Raw genomic sequence first — 19,322 nt, forward strand, 5'->3', positions numbered from 1 at the left:
ACGTCTCGATTTCAAATATATCCTTAACGTTCTGATACATCATATAATGTGATGTATTTGTAACGACCTGATGCACCACATGTATCTTGATATATCGTATAAAGTGATATATCCGATCGATATTTCACGTAAATAGAAATTTAATTTCAAATGGAATAAAATTTTAAAAAAATATAGCGAAATAAGTTTATGGGCACAAGTTTTTATTTCGGCCCACTAGGCCCGTGAGTGTTGAATGGAAGAGTAGAATGAGATCTGATTGTTGGCTTACTTCAAATGCCAGCTTAGCAGAAGGCGTTGACATATTTTTATCATCTTATATGCTCTTTGTCGCTGCCGGTGACGGAAATCGGCTGAGAAATTACACTGGCAGAATTTGAAATTCAAGTATAACCAAATTTCTTTCTTCTCTCTTCCATTCCATTTCAGTCCCAGATATGCAATCGTAAAACCCAATTTTTTTTTCTATCAGTTTTTGTGTCGGTGTGTGGTAGCGGCAAAGGGACTCGAATTGAGCTACCTGATATATATATATATGGCTTACAGGAGAAAACAGCAGGTTCCTAAGGTTTCTACTCCGCCACCACTTCCCGATGAGAGTTCGTCTTCATCATCTGCTTCTTCTCTGGCTGCTAAGGCCATAAGAGCATCCTCCGCATACAAAGACTCTTCTCTTTCCTCAGCATATGGTCAGTCGGCTCTTTCATCTCCTCACCACTCAAATCCTTTACGATCTTCTGCTCCGGTTTCAACAGCATCATTACCATACAAAGACTCTTCTCTCTCTCCCATCTATGGTCAATCATCTCCTCGCGACTCAAATCCCTTACGATCTTCTGCTCCGGTTTCAACAGCTAAGGTTAGCTCTTGCTTGCCTTTAGTACATTACAGTTTTTGTTTAGCATTTTACTGATTTCCACCACTGCTCTTGGTAATTTTGCCTCTTTTCACACTTTCACTATCTCGATGAATTTTAGGCGGCTATATGTTGAGACTAGAACTACATGTTAGCGTGTTGTTATGGGTTGATGGTGTCTATTCTTCTGTTTTTTTGTAGGCCAAAGAACTCACTTTTTCTGTAATTTTGTTGTTGAGTTGTACTTTTACACTGATGTTACAAGTAATAGTGATATGTACTGTTTTTCATCTTGTTTTTCCTTGTGCATATGCAGTATATAATTGTCGCATTTACATAGACTTATTCTTTCAATGTCTAGGAGTGGTCTTGTAGGAAACTAGAGGAAGGAGGAATCATACAATTTCCCTTTGTAAAATGTAAAATTTGATCCTATGGTTTCTTTGGGTTGGTATGTGTCTATTACTAGATGTTATCTTATCTTTCTGAGTTGTAAATTGAAGTCAACATCCAATTTTTCTTTAGCTACATATAAAAGTACAGTCTATATGTCTGTTACAGAGTGTAGTGTTCTTCTTTCGGTTACATGGATAATATGGAAAGGGATATGATAGACTTCCAATCTTTGGGGAGGAAAGATATGGAGGGATGGGGAATAGGAAAGGCTCTTGCCACCAAAGGGGGATGGGGGAGTCATAAGATCAGTGATGCATATCTGCATCTGCAGTTTCGACTTGTATCTATTTTTCTAATAATTGTGCTGTTTGTACCAGCTTGTCACTGGATACTCGATATCTCTCACCAAAGTAGGTACTGGGTAACTTTGTCTACTCAGGCTTGGAAATTTAGGAAGAATTACATGCTCTCTCTCTTTGTAAAAGAATGACCTGCTTTCTTTTTTAGTTTGTTTAAGAAAAAATGACCCATTTCCTTTTTCGGTAGCACATTAATTTCATCTTTCCACGTGACATGTTTAAGACCACAAGATTAAAGGACATTCTGATAGATTTCTCATAAATTTAATTTAGGCAAAATTGAAGTCTTTTTAACTTTTGTAAACTTGTTACAAGTCAAATTATGTCATTCTTTTTGAAACAGGAGTAGTATTGTTTGTCTCCATTGGAATTTGAATTTGAGAACTCATGGTTGTCAATCCACTTCATTGGTTGCTAGGTCACACCCTTAGATGCTTCAAGTCGTATCCTTAGATGATAGGGAAACCGGATAAGGATTGTCTGCCAAGTTTAGAGAAAGAAAGAAGTTTAGATGGATAGGGAATGGGAATCTTTCCACCAGTTGGTGTTAAGGGATTGGGCAGAAGGACGATTCATAGAGTTACTGACCTTGTTATCAGTTGTTTGACTTTCACATCGTCTCTTTTACAGCTGATAAATGGAGTTCTCCTTGCTGTAAGAATACTCTTTTTAAATGCAGGATTCATCCAGCTATGAGTATACATCAATGAAAAACTTGAGTGAATCCAAACAAGGTATTTGGGGAGTATTGGCTAGGAAAGCAAAATCTATTATTGATGATAATAATAGAGACCAACCACATCTAAGTGAAGTAAGAACAAGAATGCAACATATGCCTGATAATGCAACCATTGGTCAGGTAAGAAATTTATTTTTAAATTAAATTTTTATGGTTGCATGATTGCTAAAACTTTTCTTCGGCTATGTGATGATGGTCTATGAATTAGGCTTTGGTGTTATAGATTCTGAATTTTGCACCTTTATTTTATGGATTGCAGCAATATGACAGAAAACAGTTGCCTGAAAGCCGTAAAAAAGCTGAGGGCCATAAACTACAGAAGGGATTAGATGCTCTTGCATCTTCCCTTAATTATATTGGCGGGACCATTGGAAATGCTTTTGAGGTATGCTTTTGTAGGAAGTTTCTTCCACAATTTTCCATTAAGAATAAAGGTACCAGTTTCCAAAAAAATAACTTCCATCAAGAAATGCCACATTTAAACTTTTTGGATGTACTAAGTTTGTGGATTTGGAAAATATTTTAAAATCATGATCACTCCACTACGCCTCTATCCAAATCTATTCGGTGGTTTGGGTGGATTGTTCCATTACTCTTCTATCAACGGTTATAATGCTAGAGGTTACGTTTCACACTTATCCTTGTATGTATATACAAGTCTTTGGCCAATATATAATGACTCTTGGCAAATGTTGGAACTTTGATTAGTGTAAAAACGACAACTTTATCCCAATTTATCTAATTGGTATCACCTACATGAATCTCTTGCTTCTATTGTTTTTGGTTTTTAGTCTTTATAAATAATTTTTGATACTTGAGCCGATGGTCTATTGAAAACAGCTTCTCTATTTTTACAAGGAGACTCCACTTGTGAGATTACGCTAGGTATGTTGTCGTTGTTGTAGCCTTTAAAAATAATTTAAATTATATGTAGGGTTTTATCTATGTTCGTTTTGATCTGATAGGTTTTAGGTATCATGGAATAACGTCTACTTTCAAAAATTGAGAAGTTAAGTAGCTCCAGTTTGTTCGGAAGAGAATCATATAGTTGAATACATTATGTTGCAATACAAGGCATTAGTTCTTTTATTCGTAAATTTGACAAGCCAACTTAAAAGCCTGAATTTTTTTGTTATGTAACAGTGGAAAACTTCAAAGTTAACTGCCTTAGATTCATGAGTACTAAGAGATATATCTAATAAACTTTGTAGTTAAGTGCCTAAATTTCTGTGCTTGAGAAGTAATCATTTGGATGTATTTTGTTGCATTTGCTGGATTGTTGTATATGTACAGAATGTTGGAAGGAGGCACATTCAATGCTTTGAGCATCTTCACTTGTCATGTTACAAGGAGTGATGCTCAAAATACCAGGTGATTTCTTCCCATTTGTTCTATCCTTGGTGGATAGAGTTACTTGTACCTGTTGTTGGCGGGTGGTGACAGGTACCATGTGGAATTAGTTGAGGTGTGATTAAGGGCCCGTTTGGATGGGCTTAATAAAAGCAGCTTTAAAAAAGTACTTTTGAAAGTGCTGAAACTTATTTTTAAAATAAGCAGTTATGTGTTTGGATAAAAGTGCTGAAGTTGCTATGCCAAACGTGAAAAGGGAAAAATGGAAGAAAGAGATGTTAGGGTTATGTTGTAATTTGGAGATTGTATAAAAATATTAAGGGCAAAAAGATAAAAATGTGGTCAACTTAAAACAGCTTATAAGCTAAAAAAAAAAAGCACCCCTACCCCAGCTTTTAACTTTTGGCTTAAAATAAGTTTTTTTAAACTTAAAATAAGCTATTTTGAGTATTGCCAAACAGCTAAATAAGTCAAAAATCAGCTTTTAAGTCAGTTTGACCAGCTTTTAAGCTGAGCCAAACAGGCTCTAAGTTGGCCCGAATACCACATTTATAAAAAAACACTTGCTACTTTAAAAAATTTCTTTACTAAGGATGGACTACTAAGGCCTCATTTGTTTGCACTTACTGGACATATGAGTTTGAATCATTCAGACCACAACCCATTAAGTGTGTATGTTTTACCTAATTTTATTTTTTACCACTTAGTAGGTCTTAAGAGCTCTAATTCGATCCTGTGAGAAATATTGGAAAAGAATATTATTGAATTGTTGTTATAATTATTACATAGAGAACCTTATTTATAAACACTACAATACAATTCCTTACCAAATAGGAGACTATAAACTATTCCTATTCCGTGTAGGATTGCGTATACCTATTCTATTCTAACACTCTTACTCAAGTTGGCGCATACAAATTATATGTACCTAGCTTGTTATAAATATGATTAATACGAGGACCGTTGAGGGGCTTGGTGAAGATATTAGCAAGTTGATCATTTGACTTCACAAATTTAGTAACAATATTTTCGGAGAGTATCTTTTCTCTGACAAAGTGACAATCAATTTCAATGTGCTTAGCCCTCTCATGAAACACTAGATTTGATGCGATATGAAGGGCTGCTTGATTATCACACAAGTTACATATGACCGGTTTCTCCAAACTTCAATTCTCCAAGCAACTATTTGATCCATACTAGCTCACAAGTTGCTACAACCATTGCTCGATATTCTTCTTTTGTACTAGATCGAGCAACCACACTTTGTTTCTTACTCTTCCATGACACCAAATTACCTCCTACTAAAACACAATATCTGGATGTGGAACGTCTATCACAGGGTGATCCTGCCCAATGAATGTCTGTATATCCGGTGATATGTTCATGGCCTTGATCTTCAAAGAGTAGTCCTTTACCCGGAGCTTATTTTATATATTGCAGAATTTGAACAACTGCGTCCCAATGACTATCACAAGGAGAAGTCATAAACTGATTGACGACACTCAGAGGAAAAGAGATATTCGTTCTAGTCACCGTGAGATAATTCAACTTTTCAACCAACCGTCTATACCTCTCAAGATTACCCCTGTCGTGGGAGGAGTTCAACTTTTGGATCAATATGAGTGTCAATAGGTTATATCCCATCATTCCTGTCCCCTCAAGAATGTCTAAAGCATACTTGCGTTCAGAAATAACAATACCCGATCTAGACTAAGCAACCTCAATACCTTGGAAATATTTTAGTCTGCCAAGGTCTTTAGTTTGGAAATGTTGAAAGAGATACTGCTTCAAATTAGCAATAGCAACTTGATCATTGTCGATAATAACAATATCATCAACGTAAACAACCAAGTACTCAAATTTGGTGCTGAATGTTGATAGAACACAGAGTGATCAGCTCCAATGCGAGTAATGCCAAACTCCTTAATTATTGTACTGAACTTTCGAAACCAAGCTCGAGGAGACGGTTTCAAACCATAAAGTGATCGACGCAATCGACATACAAGGCTTCTAGACTCCCCCTAGCAGGTTGGTGGTTGCTCCATATAGACTTCTTCCTCAAGATCAGCATGCAAAATTGCATTTCTAGTGTTCAACGGATGAAGAGGCAAGAACGACAACCATACATAGAAAAAGACGAATTGATGCTATTTTGGCTACAGGAGCGGAAGTGTCAGTATAATCTAGCCCAAATATCTGAGTATACCTTTTGGCAACAAGGCGAGCCTTAAGCCGATCGACTTGACCATCTAGACCAATTTTGACCGCAAAAACCCAACGACAACCAAAGTAGACTTACCTGAAGGAAGGAGACAAGCACCCAAGTACCACTCGAATGTAAAGCATTCATCTCATCAATCATAGCCTACCTCCATCCAGAATGAGAAAGTGCTTCTCCTCTAGTCTTAGGGATGGAAATAGAGGAAAAAGATGATACAAAGGCATAATGGGGTGAAGATAAACGATGATAACTTAAGAAAGTATAATGTGGATTAGTATTTCGAGTGGATCGTATACCTTTTTGAAGTGGAATCGATTGGCTAGCAGGAGGCATAGCCGCAGTAGGAGTAGGGTCTTGCGCATGACATGAATCATTTGAGGCTATTGCTGGACATGGAAGTCGATGATAAGTTAGGAGTGGTGGCACTGCAAGTGGAGATGGAGAAGTAATTATAGGTACCTTGGGTACAGGCAAGACCTGAGGTATGGGTAAGACCTCAGAGGCATCAGGATGCTCTAAAGATGTGTAGTAAGGTTGAGATTTAAAGAATGTTACATCGGTAGACATAGGATATCAACGGAGATCATGTGAATAGCAACGATACCCTTTTTGAACTCGAGAGTAACCAAGAAAGACACATTTAAGAGCACGGGGGCTAATTTATCTTTTCCAGTGGCTAAGTTATGAACAAAACATGTGCTCCACAAATACACGAGGAGGGATAGAATAGAGATGTGACTGAGGATACAGTATGGAATGTGGAACCTGATTCTGGATAGAAGATAACGACATTCTATTGATTAAATAACAAGATGAAAGGATTACATCGCCCCAAAAACATAGCGGAACATGAGATTCAATGTGGAGAGTGCGAGCAGTCTCAATGAGATGTCTATTCTTTCTTTCAGCTACACTATTTTGTTGAGGAGTATATGGACAAGATGTTTGGTGAATAATTTCTTGGTGAGACATAAACTCTTGAAATTGGGATGATATGTAAAGGCATTATTACTACGAAAAATATGAACAGAATACCAAACTGATTTTGTATTTCAGCAAAGAAACATTGAATATAGAAAATAACCCAATGATCTTTCATTAAGAAAACCCAAGTACATCTTGACTAATCATCAATAAAACTAACAAAATAACAAATTTCTAAGGTGGAACTGACTCTACTAGGACCCCTAATATTAGAATGAACTAATGAAGAAATAGACAAATGACCTTCAGCACCACGTGAAAATGTGGCACGAGTGTGTTTCCCAAGTTGACACGACTCACAATCTAACTTTGATAAACTAGATAAACTAAGCACCATCTGTTGAAGTTTGGATAGACTCGGATGTCCAAACGTTTGTGAATGAGGTTCGGAGGATCTGTAACAGAGCATGCTGTGAAGGAATTTGAAGAGGTAAGATAGTAAAGGCCTTGTGATTCATGTCCTGTGCGATCCTGCATGAGAAAAAAATCATCAAAAAAGGTGTAGGGCATGTGTCAAACAACTAACAAATGCCAAATTAAAAGGAGAACCAGGGACATAAAGAATAGAGTCTAGAGTGAGAAGATAAAGGCTTTTCAATCCCCTTTATGTTTTGTTTGTATCCCATTGGCCAAAGTAATAGTAGGAAGAGTTTGTGAATAAACAATATCTGACACAAGTGATTTGTTACCAGAAATATGATTAGAAGAGCCCGAGTCCATAACCCATGATTCATGATTATTAGATCCATGATTATTAGACTGTAAAACACAAGCAAAAGAGTTACCCGCAACATCATGTTGAACAACCGAAGTTGCTTGTGGAGATGTTTGCTTACTTGCTCATATTGAAGAAACTCATCATATTCTGATTGAGCAATATGAGCATTATGGGATGGTCGATCAGACGGAGCAACAAATGCTTCTTGTGGAGATTTCTGCTTGCTTGAACGATTACGAAGGAACTCATTATATTCCTTTAGAACAACAGAATCATAACTGGGTGGTGGACCATGCAAATTATGACATGTCACGAATTTGTCCAGACTTATGACAATAACTACACTTGGATTAAGGTTTTTCAAGACGATCTCCTCCTCGCCGAGTCTCCTTAGATGGATATGCTCGTTTTTCTATGGTTTGAGATGCGAGAGCAGAAGAGTCAATGGTCGGCCATGAAACTACTTTGTGGCTGGAAGACGCAGCAAGACTAAGTAGACGAGAGAATAATTCATCAACTGTAGGAATTGCAGGACTAGCTAAAATCTGATCAGGCACTGAATCATGGTCAATAGGAAGTCCAGCAACTGTAAGAAGTAGAAACAATGTCTGTCTATGCGCTTGTTGTTTTTGCACGTCCGTGGTGATTAGCATCAATACTTTAAATTTCTCCATGATTGCCTGTACTTGTCCCAAGTAGGTGGACATACCTGATTCTTGTTTCTTTAAGTTGGTCATACGAGAAATCACATCATAGAATCGAGATATGTCATTAGTGTATAAAGCACGAGCCTTATCCGAAACTGAATAACTTGTTTGGAATGGACGGAACAAGGGCATCAACTTGGAATCAATAGATAGCCATAAGAGACTACATAATTATGCATCAACCTTCTCCCATTGTGCTTTGGCCTTTACATCTTCCCACTAGCCTTTGTCTTTTCATCTAGAACACAAGCAATGTTCGTTAAAGTGATCTTGGACATCTTGATCCTTGCACCACAACTCAACTGAGGAAGCCAAAGCTAAATAGTTTGAACTTTCCATTAACGGTTCTGAAGTGAACATAGGGCTTGAACTTGCAATTCCTATATTCTTGGAGCCAAAAGTATCAATCCCGAAAGACATTGTGAATTTAGAATATGTAGAGAAAAAATATAATAATAAACTCTAATGAGTAGCCAAAGTTGGATTTTTTTTGTCGGAATCTGGAAAGAAATAGGTTGTTGCCGAAAAAGTAGATCTGATCGCCGATGTTGGTCAGAATCAGAAAAAAGTTATATGGTCAGCCTCAGAATGAAGAGGCTATCCACATAGGAAAAAAGAATTGGCGAAAAATTGGCTGGAAGAGGCCTCATGCGCCGGCTTGTGGATCTGACAACTCGCCAGATAAATTTTCTCAGCAGCGCGTGCAGCACTAGTTTTCGGCAGGGATGACAGGGTTTTGGTCGCCGGGAAGTTCCTCACCTAGTGGTGATGTTAATTTTTGAAAACCAGTGACGGAAAATATTAAAACCCGGACAACCACTAGGTTACCGAAAAAACTGCATAGTGCGATATTTTTTCTTTTTCTTTTCCTTTTTTATTTTTTTCTCACAATTTCTCTGATATCATGTGAGAAGTATTAGCGAAGAATATTATTGAATTGTTGTTATAATTATTACATACAGAACCCTATTTATAGACACTACAATACAATTCCTTACCAAATAGGAGACTATAAACTATTCCTATTCCGTGTAGGATTGTGTATACATATTCTTTTCTAACAGGTCCAACCAAAGATGAAGTCTTAGGACCATTATCTGCTCTTGGTTATCAAACTACATTAAATGCTTAAACAACAAGTGATTCTTACTTTCACAAATGGAGTCTCTCTAAACTTATTTGATACAACATCTCGTAGTGCTTAAATATAAATATTATGTGTAGTATGTAATTTAGATACATTGAATATCATCAACTATATATTTTATATATTATTAGGTTAGTTCTATTTAATTACTCTCTCCATTTCAATCCGTTTCTCTTTTTTAATTATACGGAGAGTTTAAGTAAAAGTTTTTTGCTCATGTTAAACAAAGTTAGGTAAAATGTATCGACATTTCCTTTAATCTTACAGTCTTAAACATACCATATGGCAAATTAGAATTAAAGAGTTGCCAGAAAGAGGACAAATATATTCTTTTTGAAACATTCTAGGAAGGAAAACAAGACAAAAAAAATTGAAACGGAAGGAGTATATTGTTTTAATTTTATCTCGTGGGACTGTATTTGATATGTTGTTGTATTGTTTGAATTTTATACTTAATAGATTTTTAATTTAACATTTTTATATGTTGAGAAAACAAGCCTTATTAATCATTCAATGTTTATAATCACTACCGTTGCGCTCAAATCGCTCACAAAAGTGCACGTGGTCGTTCAAGTATTAAAGTGGCTCTTATAAAGAGTCGGGGATCGTACCCACAGGGACTTGCACAGAATCACTCCATTTTTCTAACTTTCAGCTAAGCACAAGTGTTATCAAGATTTCAAAACTGATTTAGTTTCTAATTCTAAGAATTCAGCACAATGTAACAAACAAGATTCAATTTCAAGGGTTTGAAAATAGTGGTTGGGTAAAGTCCAGGGTTGCAGCTTCTATCATGATTCATGCAATCAATATCATTTATATAGGTATGAATGAATCACCGGGTTAAATGTAGATAATGGTCTATCGACCGCTAATCGCCTACGATAAGTAACACACTATCTACATCGTTGAGCAGGGATAGAATGGATTAACTATCGAGCATTACGATTTCTTCCTGTATAGTGACCCAAGCATGGTTTCTAGGTATTTCCCTATCCTAGATACGAATTAACCCTAGTTGTTAAGAATTAATCATGCTCTTTTTATCCCATGTTCTATCCTCTTATTCCTCTCCTCCTCTCCTGAGTATTTGGACAATAGATTTATTTCAATGGTGATAAGTCATGAAATATAGAAAGCAAGAACATAAGAAAGATTCATAAGATAATGGACATTAACCCAGTGGAAAATTAATAGATTACCATCATCCTGTAGCCAAATCCTGTAGGCACAGTCCTAGAACTAGGGTATTTAGCTACTCATAATCCAAGAGATTATCAAGCAATGTTCAATAAACATAAAAAGATCGAAAGGAAAAGAGTTAGGAAAGAACCTTAAACATGATGAAAATGTTTTCCAAGTCGTCGTTCTTCAAAACCCAGAAAAAGAATAATCTAATAAAATAAAATAATGACCTATTCATATTAAATTCGAAACGACGAAAATTGGAGTCCAAGGGCGCCATGCGGAGGTGCTTCCTAGATTCACTTCAAGGCACATTAGTCTTCTTTGCGACGAGGGCACTCCACGGAGTGCTCTGCCTTTAAGTCGACTTTCCATAATTCGATTTGCGAGAAAATGCACTCCTCCGTGACGCGTCTGCTACATGGAGGACACTGCCTAAATTTGACATTTCACGAACCAAATTAACATTCGCTGAGAGGATACAGAGATGCCTCTAATGCTATTTCTTCACTCTTCCTCCTTGCTTCCTTTTGGCTTTGCTCTCTTGTGTTCCCCATTGTCCATTTTCGTGCTCCTTTCTCCAGTTAAGCTCACCTACACATCTAATCATGTTGGGTAGCTCAAACAGACAAAAGACTCAAATCTCAATAACTATAAACAAACACATATTAAATTCAAACTTAGCTAACATATGGGCATTATTAGATTTCTACGCACATAAATATGCCTAAGATCAACCACCTATGACCATCACTGTTGCTAACCACTACTGTCAATCGCGACCGCATGACCTATTACCTCAATCAGTATAAATTATATCCATTGCCACCACTGTCGCCTTCACCTTCACCTTCACCTTGGCCTTCACTACCACCACTACCACTACCAGCCACTACATTGCTACAGTCGATCCCTACACCCAACCACCTTCGCCATCACAACTAGCACTGCCACTAACTACCACCAACACATCGTCAACTACCACACATTCTTCAACCACCACTATCAACATCATCAACTACTAACATTAAGCAACTTCACCATCACAACCACCCCCACTATCACAATATCATCGCCACCATTACTAGTTAGTACCACCAACCATTGCGACCCGTATCGTTACAAACCATATCCATCATCGCTAGCAAATATAATATTTTTTAAAATCAAATAATTTTACTTTATTAAATTTTCATTTTTCTAATAGTAAATAACTATTTTATTGGAATTCTATATTTATTATATTTATAAATAAATAAATATGCACATTCATATGTTGTAAAATAGTCTTTATCATTCAATTGTCTGTTCTAAAGATAACATCTTAATCATTCAGATGTGCATTCAAATTTAGACGTCTTAATCTAAATGAAAACAAATGAGGCCTGGATTTGGCATATAGGAAAATGTTTTCCGAGGAAAATAATTTCCTTAAAAAAGTTCTCTTGGAAAAGTGTTTCTTACTTATTTCTAGTGTTTGGTAGGTAAGCAAGAAAATCCTATCCCTAGAGCATTTATGTGTTATTTAGCAAAACATTATGGGGTGCCATGATGGGATGGAGAGTGGGTGTTCGGGGGTGGCGGTGGTGGGATGGTCAAAGGGTAGGGGTTGGGAGGATTGGGTGGGTGGGAAGAGACAACAAACTTAGAATGTCACCTATGCAACTTGTTTTCCCTACTTCCATTAAGGAAGTTATTTTCCTCATTTTTAAGGAACTTGTTTCCTAGAGAAAATATTTCCAAATATCTCGACTAACCAAACATAGGAAAATTGGAAAATATGAAAGACACACTAATGTGCACTTCATAGCAGTGTGCTCACATAACACAAATATTTTTATCTTTACTGTTATCCAGTAGCATATTTCACTGCTAAACTGTTATTGCATTTATTCCCTCAGATTTTTTTTCATTATTTAAATTCTTGAGAAAAAAATGAACAACAGCAACAGACAGAATATTCTCCTTTCTTTTTTAAAACATAATCGTGGCCTTTTCTTTGTCGTGATAATGTTAACATTATTATTATTATTATTATTATTATTATTATTATTATTATTATTATTATTATTATTATTATTATTATTATTATTATTATTATTATTATTATTATTATTATTTAAGGGCACTTGTATTTTCACCTTATAACCATCAATATTGGTTTCAGCACCACCTTCTGCCTCCTTTTTCTTGATATCTGTTCAGGCAATGCTGATTCTCTTATTAAGATAGAATATCTGGATTTACTATCACAGGAGGGTCTTGCAGTTGTGGAGAATCGTACCGCAGATATCATTCAGGAAACCAAAAAGCTGCAAATAAGGAAAAAAGATAGCAGCTCTATTCCACAGAATAATGCTTCAATGAGTGGTGCACATCAGCAACCTCTGTTGCGGGCCCACATGCAACCCCAGACACAGGCTGATTTGGAAACTCAACTCAAGGCATCTCGCGACGTAAGGTGGCAATGGTGTAACACTGGTTTAGCAATGACTTATCACATCGTATTTATCTACCACAATACATTGTTCATCATGGAATTCTACTGAAGTTTTAATTTGGATCTATGTTGCTCGGACTCTTCAAAAATGTCGCTAGGTGTATATCGGATCCTTTAAAGTCAGTACATTTTTGAAGGATCTTACACGGGTGGGCCAACATTATTGGAGAGTCCAAGCAACATAGATTTTGATGACTTCAATCTATCTCACTGTTGTGGCCTTGTGATCAGTGAATATCCTAGAGATGAAGTTGCTTACAGCTTTCCTGAATATTTGCTGGTTCCATGTTTTGGACATTACATGTATTTCTGTGAGATGCATGATGTCTATTTTGGGTTTACAGGTTGCAATGGCAATGGCTGCAAAAGCAAAGCTTATTCTTCGGGAGCTGAAGACTGTGAAAGCTGACCTGGCTTTTGCTAAGGAACGTTGTGCACAGCTGGAAGAAGAAAACAGAATTCTTCGAGAGAGTAGTGAAAAGGGCGGAAGTCCTGAAGATGATGATTTGGTATTTCTACTCCCTTGCTTAACTCAAAGGATTAAACTTAGCAAAACCTCAAAATAATAACACGAAGTATGAAATAATCCAGTTCAAAATCTTTCTTCAATTCATTTAGGGATTGATTGGTAGAATGATAGTAACACATGGATTAGTAATGCAAGGATTTATAATGCAGGGATTAGTACTGTGTTTGGATTTAAACTTTATAAAAAACATCATTCCAATTATACCCTTGAATTATTATGAGATTTTTTACTTTTTAACTTGGTCAAAGTAGATAATTGTCAGAGAATATAATTTTTAATGGCCTTCTAACGAGCGAGGAAAAAAACAATTTTGCAGTAATGTTTGCAATTTTCACTCAAATTATTTGAGGGTAAATAAATTTCATCTTAATAAATTGATCACTCACAAAACGTCAGTTCTCAATTTAAAAAGGATAGAACATCTATACGTAGAACTGAAAAGACGGTAAACAATAGTTAAATCGAATAAACCATTTACATAGGGGTCGTTTGGTTTGAATATGAGTTATGATGAGGTAAGTTATGTTGGGATAAGTTATGATGAGATAGGTTGTGGTGGATTATTTCTTATTGAGTGTTTGGTTTGTTGTATCTAAAATAACATATATTGATAAATTTTAAGAAAAGTTGTTTGTTTACAAAATTACCCTTCACTTTATTTAATCTTTTTATATATTCTTTGCAAGCATTAGTTATTCATTTTTAAAAATAGAACTTTTATTTTATTTAGCTTAAATGTTTTTGTTTATTCCCATTATAAGTACCATATGTATTTTAAAATGGGAAAAGGGTCTGATATACCCCTCAACTTTGTCATTTGGAGCTGATATACCCCTCGTTATAAAAGTAGCTCATATATGCCCTTACCGTTATACAAACGGCTCACGTATACCCCTGCCGTTACAAAATAACTCATATATACCCTTCACTTAACGGAAGTTAAAAAATTAGTTTTAAATTAATATTTATTACTTGTAATTTTTTTAAAATAATTATTTAGGGGTATGTATGATTCTTCTATCAAAGTTCAAGGTATATTTTAATTTTTTTCATATATAAATTAGTTTTTGACTTTTTTTATTATAATTATTTGAGTTTCTTATTCTTGTTTTATTTTTTTCTTTCATTCCTTAGTTTAAAGAAAAAAAATTTAAACTATTTTTTTGTGTGTATTGTAATTTAATTTCGTATTCGAAGAAAAAATTTGGTCATCTACAATAAGTTTTACAAGAAAATTAGGGAAACATAAATAAATTTGATTATCAAAAGAATAATTATAAATTAGTCATTAAAACAAAAAAAGGTCAAAAAAAATATGTTTGACGAGGATTAAATTTACTCATATGGGATTATATTTTTTAGAAAAAAATAATAAAAATTTAGATTGAAATTATTTTTTTTTCATTTCCGTTAGAGGAAAAGGGTATATGTGAGCCATTTGTTTACAAGTAGGGGTATATATGAACGGGGTATATATGAACCACTTTCATAACAAGGGGTATATCAGCTCTAAATGACAAAGTTGAGGGGTATATCAGACCCTTTTCCCTTTTAAAATATAACTTTTTTCTTATTTAGCTTAAACAGAACTTCCCTCTTAAGTTTGTTAAAGAGAAGGAAATTAATGAGAAATCAAAATAAAGAAACATAAGAATTAGTCAAATAAATTCATAAATAAAAATTCTATTTATATATTGTAATTTCTTAATAGAAAAATATGAATAATTATCATAAAAATAAGGAGTAGTGAATATTCTTATACATGGTATTAAAAATAATGTAAATACACAAATGTGAAATGATGTATAAAAAGGATTTAAAGGAATATGTTTGTCATTTACCTATTTATCCCGCGATAACTTATCCCGAGATTACTTTACCACCAATGTGAGGGATAGCTTATCTCGGTACTAATTCATAATCATGGGATAAATTATCCCAAGCTGTGCAATCAAACAATAAAATAAAGGTTACTTAAAATTTATTCTGGGATTAACTCCCCTTATCCATCACACCAAACAGTCCCTTGCACAATTGTAAGTTTCAGCTTTAATATGTATGCTATTTTATAAATTGTTCAAAATACAAATAATTAGAAAATCACATGTATATCAACAAAAAGTAGAATCATTTAAGATCACAAACGTTATGTGGTGATATATTTATCTTTTCAATTATTAAATGTTAAATACCTCATATTTCAAATACTGTATTGATTGGTATTGAATTTATTTAGGAACAAACGATTCTCTCTAAATAATAAAATTTGTAAGCTAATTTATTTAAATGAATTTAGTAGAAAATATAGAACATAAAATCAAGACAATATAAAACGATTTAAATGATTTGATGGGTATTTTTGTCTTTACATAGATAATCTGATGATATTAAATCCTATGTATTACTAATACCACCAAATGTGCGGTATTAGTTATACATCCTATAATACCACAATAGACCCAAAGTTCCTACCAAACATAGTAACCAAATAATATCATCCATAATATATGGATTATTTCTCCTAATACCAGTGTTTTGGATGGCGAGAGGTGACAAAAGGCGACAAGGGCCTGCCTCGCCACGCGGCGAGCGGCGAGGCGCTCGCCTTTTTGAATCGAGGCGCCAATTAATACCAAAAATTAAAAACATTTAATTGCACATATAATATTCAAAATTTCAATAGCAATTACATACATTACAAATACTATAATAATTACTATAGAAGAATTAATTTTTTTTCAAAAAAATAATGGACAACAGTCACAACAATGAAAGCAGAAAGCATTTTACGGTAATCCGGGACAAAACAGAGAGTGAAGAAAACAGAGGAAAAAAAGGAGTAGTGAAGGCAGGGAGCAGTGAAGAGTGAAAGAGAAAGAGACGAATGGAGCAGCAACTCGAGAGAAAGAGACGAAGAGAGAGCAGCGACTGAGGAAGAGAAGAAGAGAGCAGCGACTGAGGAAGAGAAGAAGCAACAACGACTCGAGGAAGAGAAGAAGAGGAATACACGATAGTCTGATGAAAGTTTGAAAATAGAAAAAAAAAACTAATATTATTAAGTTAAAACTTTTTTTTTAAAAAAAAATCAATATGGCGACGCCATTTACGTCGCCATTGGGTCGCCTCAGGTCGACTCGGCTCGCCTATTTGAGGTCGCCTCGCCTCAGTGGATAATGGCGACACAGCCTCGCCTCGCCTCGCCATTCGCCAAAGGCGCTATGGCGAGCGCCTTTCACAACACTGCCTAATACTCCTTAAGAAACTACCCCTTAGAAGGTAAGACAGTTGAGTTTTGCACTTTATGTTAACTCAGCTGCATTCTTCAGCAGCAAAAGTGTTTTGGTCCCCCGGCATGTTTTCTTCCTACGACCTATGCGCTGGTCCGTCAGAGAGACCCTGCATTTTCTTAAGTTTGAAGAACTCAAAAGACTTAGTAATTTTCTGCTCCCCTTTCCTAAGACACAATTTATTTTAAATACAAGACTTGTAAAAATGACTACCCCTAGAAACTAGGACATGACTTCCTAACTTAACTGGAATGAAAAAATGCACTATTACATGAAAATAACTGTACTATTACTGAAAAATAACTACTACTAAAAGAAATTACTGCTGTAACTATTGGATAACTAAGGAGTGATAACAAAATGTTTCAGTATGTTCATCTTTCTGTCATGGCACTGGGATATCCTGGACCTACTATTATGGAGTTTATTGGGGGATGGGCCTTCTTGCTTTGTCGCCATAACTCATGGCATGCAGTGATAAGGCATTTGTGCCTGTTTTTTTGTTGCACTTCTTTCAGATTTCTGTTATTTTCTACAAGTTTGTGTTCACGGAAATAATTGTAGTTGTGATATGCACCTATCAGATAAGGCTCCAGCTCGAGACACTTTTGGCAGAAAAGGCTAGGTTGGGTCAAGAGAACTCAGTCCTAACACGGGAGAACCGATTCTTGAGGGAGATTGTTGAATACCACCAGCTCACTATGCAGGATGTTGTCTACCTCAATGAAAATAGTGAAGAGGTGACTGAAGTGTACCCCATAAAGGTACAAACTTGATATGCTACTATCTCAGCAGATTTTGATCTTTTTCAATCTAACTAGCTCCTGTGGCCCCAGGTTGTAAGTCCACAAGTGACCAAGGATAACTCATCTCCTGTGTCATCCTTAGAGACGAAGTATGTTTCGTGTGATATCACCTCTCTGAGCTCTTTCATCCAAACTCCTGCTGAAGATGAATTAGGAAGACACTGATTTCCAGTTGCTGGATGTATTGCTTTGATCTTCTCCAACCGAAAGTGTGAATGGGTGTTCAGTGTGATTTCTTTTGGTTGAGCCTGGTCATCCTGAAACTTAATGTATTGGACTTTCTTTTAGCTTTTTTTTTTTGGGTTTATTTTCTTGGTAGGATAGGCAAATGCACTGGGGTTGGAGAGAACAACGTGAATTGTGGCTTGTTTAGTTATGCTGTAAGCTAGCTGGTTCTCACTGCAATGATGTGGAGGTCTTCTACCAATGTATATTAAATTGAAGAATTGATATGATGTTTCTTTAATACAGAAGTCTTTTATTTTCTTTAAGTCTCGTGTCAAATAAAAATCAAACAAACCAATTGAAACAGGGGAGTATGTTTTCTGGAATTATTGGCATGAACTTTCAAAGATTTAACTTTTTTATTGGTTGCAATTTGGAAATATACGTGACCTGATATAGAGAATCTTTGCAATTTGATCCCAAAACAACGTGAACTGAAGGAAGAAATAAACATACGGTTCCTAAGCAATCAATATGTTTGATTCGTTCATCTATTTTCGAGGACTATGTTAACCTACAGTTGAAAAGTTATCATCATATATTATTAAAAGCATGAACAAAAAAGTTGAAAGTTGAATTACGATTTTACCCTTTCTATACATTAAATTGTTATAAAATATTTAAATATTTGATTATATAAATTTAATTAAATGTTAATAACTTTTAGACTTTCTAAGATTAATTCCTAATTAAATATCTAATCTATTAATATTTATCATCTATAATCTATATGTATATAATAATTATAATTTTTTTATAAACAAATCTTTACCTAAATTTCTTTTCTTTTCCTCTTCTTATAACTTTTTCCTTAAACCTCTCATTAATAATATAATTGATGTGGATAAAGTATTATCCTTTATGATACATAACGAAATTTAATAATTTCAAGGGTGCAAATCTACAAAATGGAGACGCACATTGATAATGTCCTCTTGATTATTATTAAAGAATGACTCTAGCTTCACAAATTTAAATTCATTAATGCTTAATTAGATGATAAGAACTTTAGTTGTTCTTTTTGTTAGGTAGTGGAGCCTGATTAATATATATAACTGTTTCTCTTGAAAGTTCTTGTGTTCTTCATTCATCTAGTGTGTGTGCGTGAATTCGATCCTAACACTTTTTACATGGTTTGCTAACTTTATTTTTTTTTCATATTCTTCATTTATTTATTATTATTTTCTAATTACTTATTTAACTTTTATACTCTTAATATTCATAACTCTCATCTTTTCATATTCATAACCTCCAAACATTTAAACTAAAACTTTAAGATATCTTTTGATATTCCTTCTATTCTATTTATATAA

The 19,322-nt window shown here is 34.9% G+C and overlaps 1 protein-coding gene across 2 annotated transcripts; it reads left to right on the forward strand.

Annotated features, from left to right (window-relative positions):
* The first annotated feature begins 242 nt into the window (after positions 1 to 242).
* LOC107031661 lies at positions 243 to 18,275 on the forward strand. 2 transcript variants are annotated; one of them, XM_015233101.2, is made up of 7 exons: positions 243 to 859; positions 2,291 to 2,470; positions 2,610 to 2,735; positions 12,918 to 13,166; positions 13,507 to 13,671; positions 17,563 to 17,742; positions 17,815 to 18,275. In XM_015233101.2, the coding sequence occupies exons 1-7, from the start codon at positions 536 to 538 to the stop codon at positions 17,947 to 17,949; spliced, it is 1,359 nt and encodes a 452-aa protein (XP_015088587.1). In that variant the 5' UTR covers positions 243 to 535; the 3' UTR covers positions 17,950 to 18,275. The 2 variants fall into 2 exon arrangements, with proteins under 2 accessions (XP_015088587.1, XP_015088588.1); XM_015233102.2 differs by having other exon boundaries at positions 246 to 859; positions 12,918 to 13,118.
* Positions 18,276 to 19,322: the final 1,047 nt, after the last annotated feature.

The sequence above is a fragment of the Solanum pennellii genome, chromosome 9, assembly GCF_001406875.1.
Source record: "Solanum pennellii chromosome 9, SPENNV200".
In the NCBI taxonomy this organism is placed as follows: Eukaryota; Viridiplantae; Streptophyta; class Magnoliopsida; order Solanales; family Solanaceae; genus Solanum; species Solanum pennellii.

Coding starts and splice junctions, on each gene's coding strand:
- LOC107031661 (XM_015233101.2), top strand. CDS start 536: ATGGCTTACAGGAGAAAACAGCAGGTTCCTAAGGTTTCTACTCCGCCA. Junction 860..2,290: donor CTCCGGTTTCAACAGCTAAG/GTTAGCTCTTGC, acceptor TTTTAAATGCAG/GATTCATCCAGCTATGAGTA. Junction 2,471..2,609: donor ATAATGCAACCATTGGTCAG/GTAAGAAATTTA, acceptor TATGGATTGCAG/CAATATGACAGAAAACAGTT.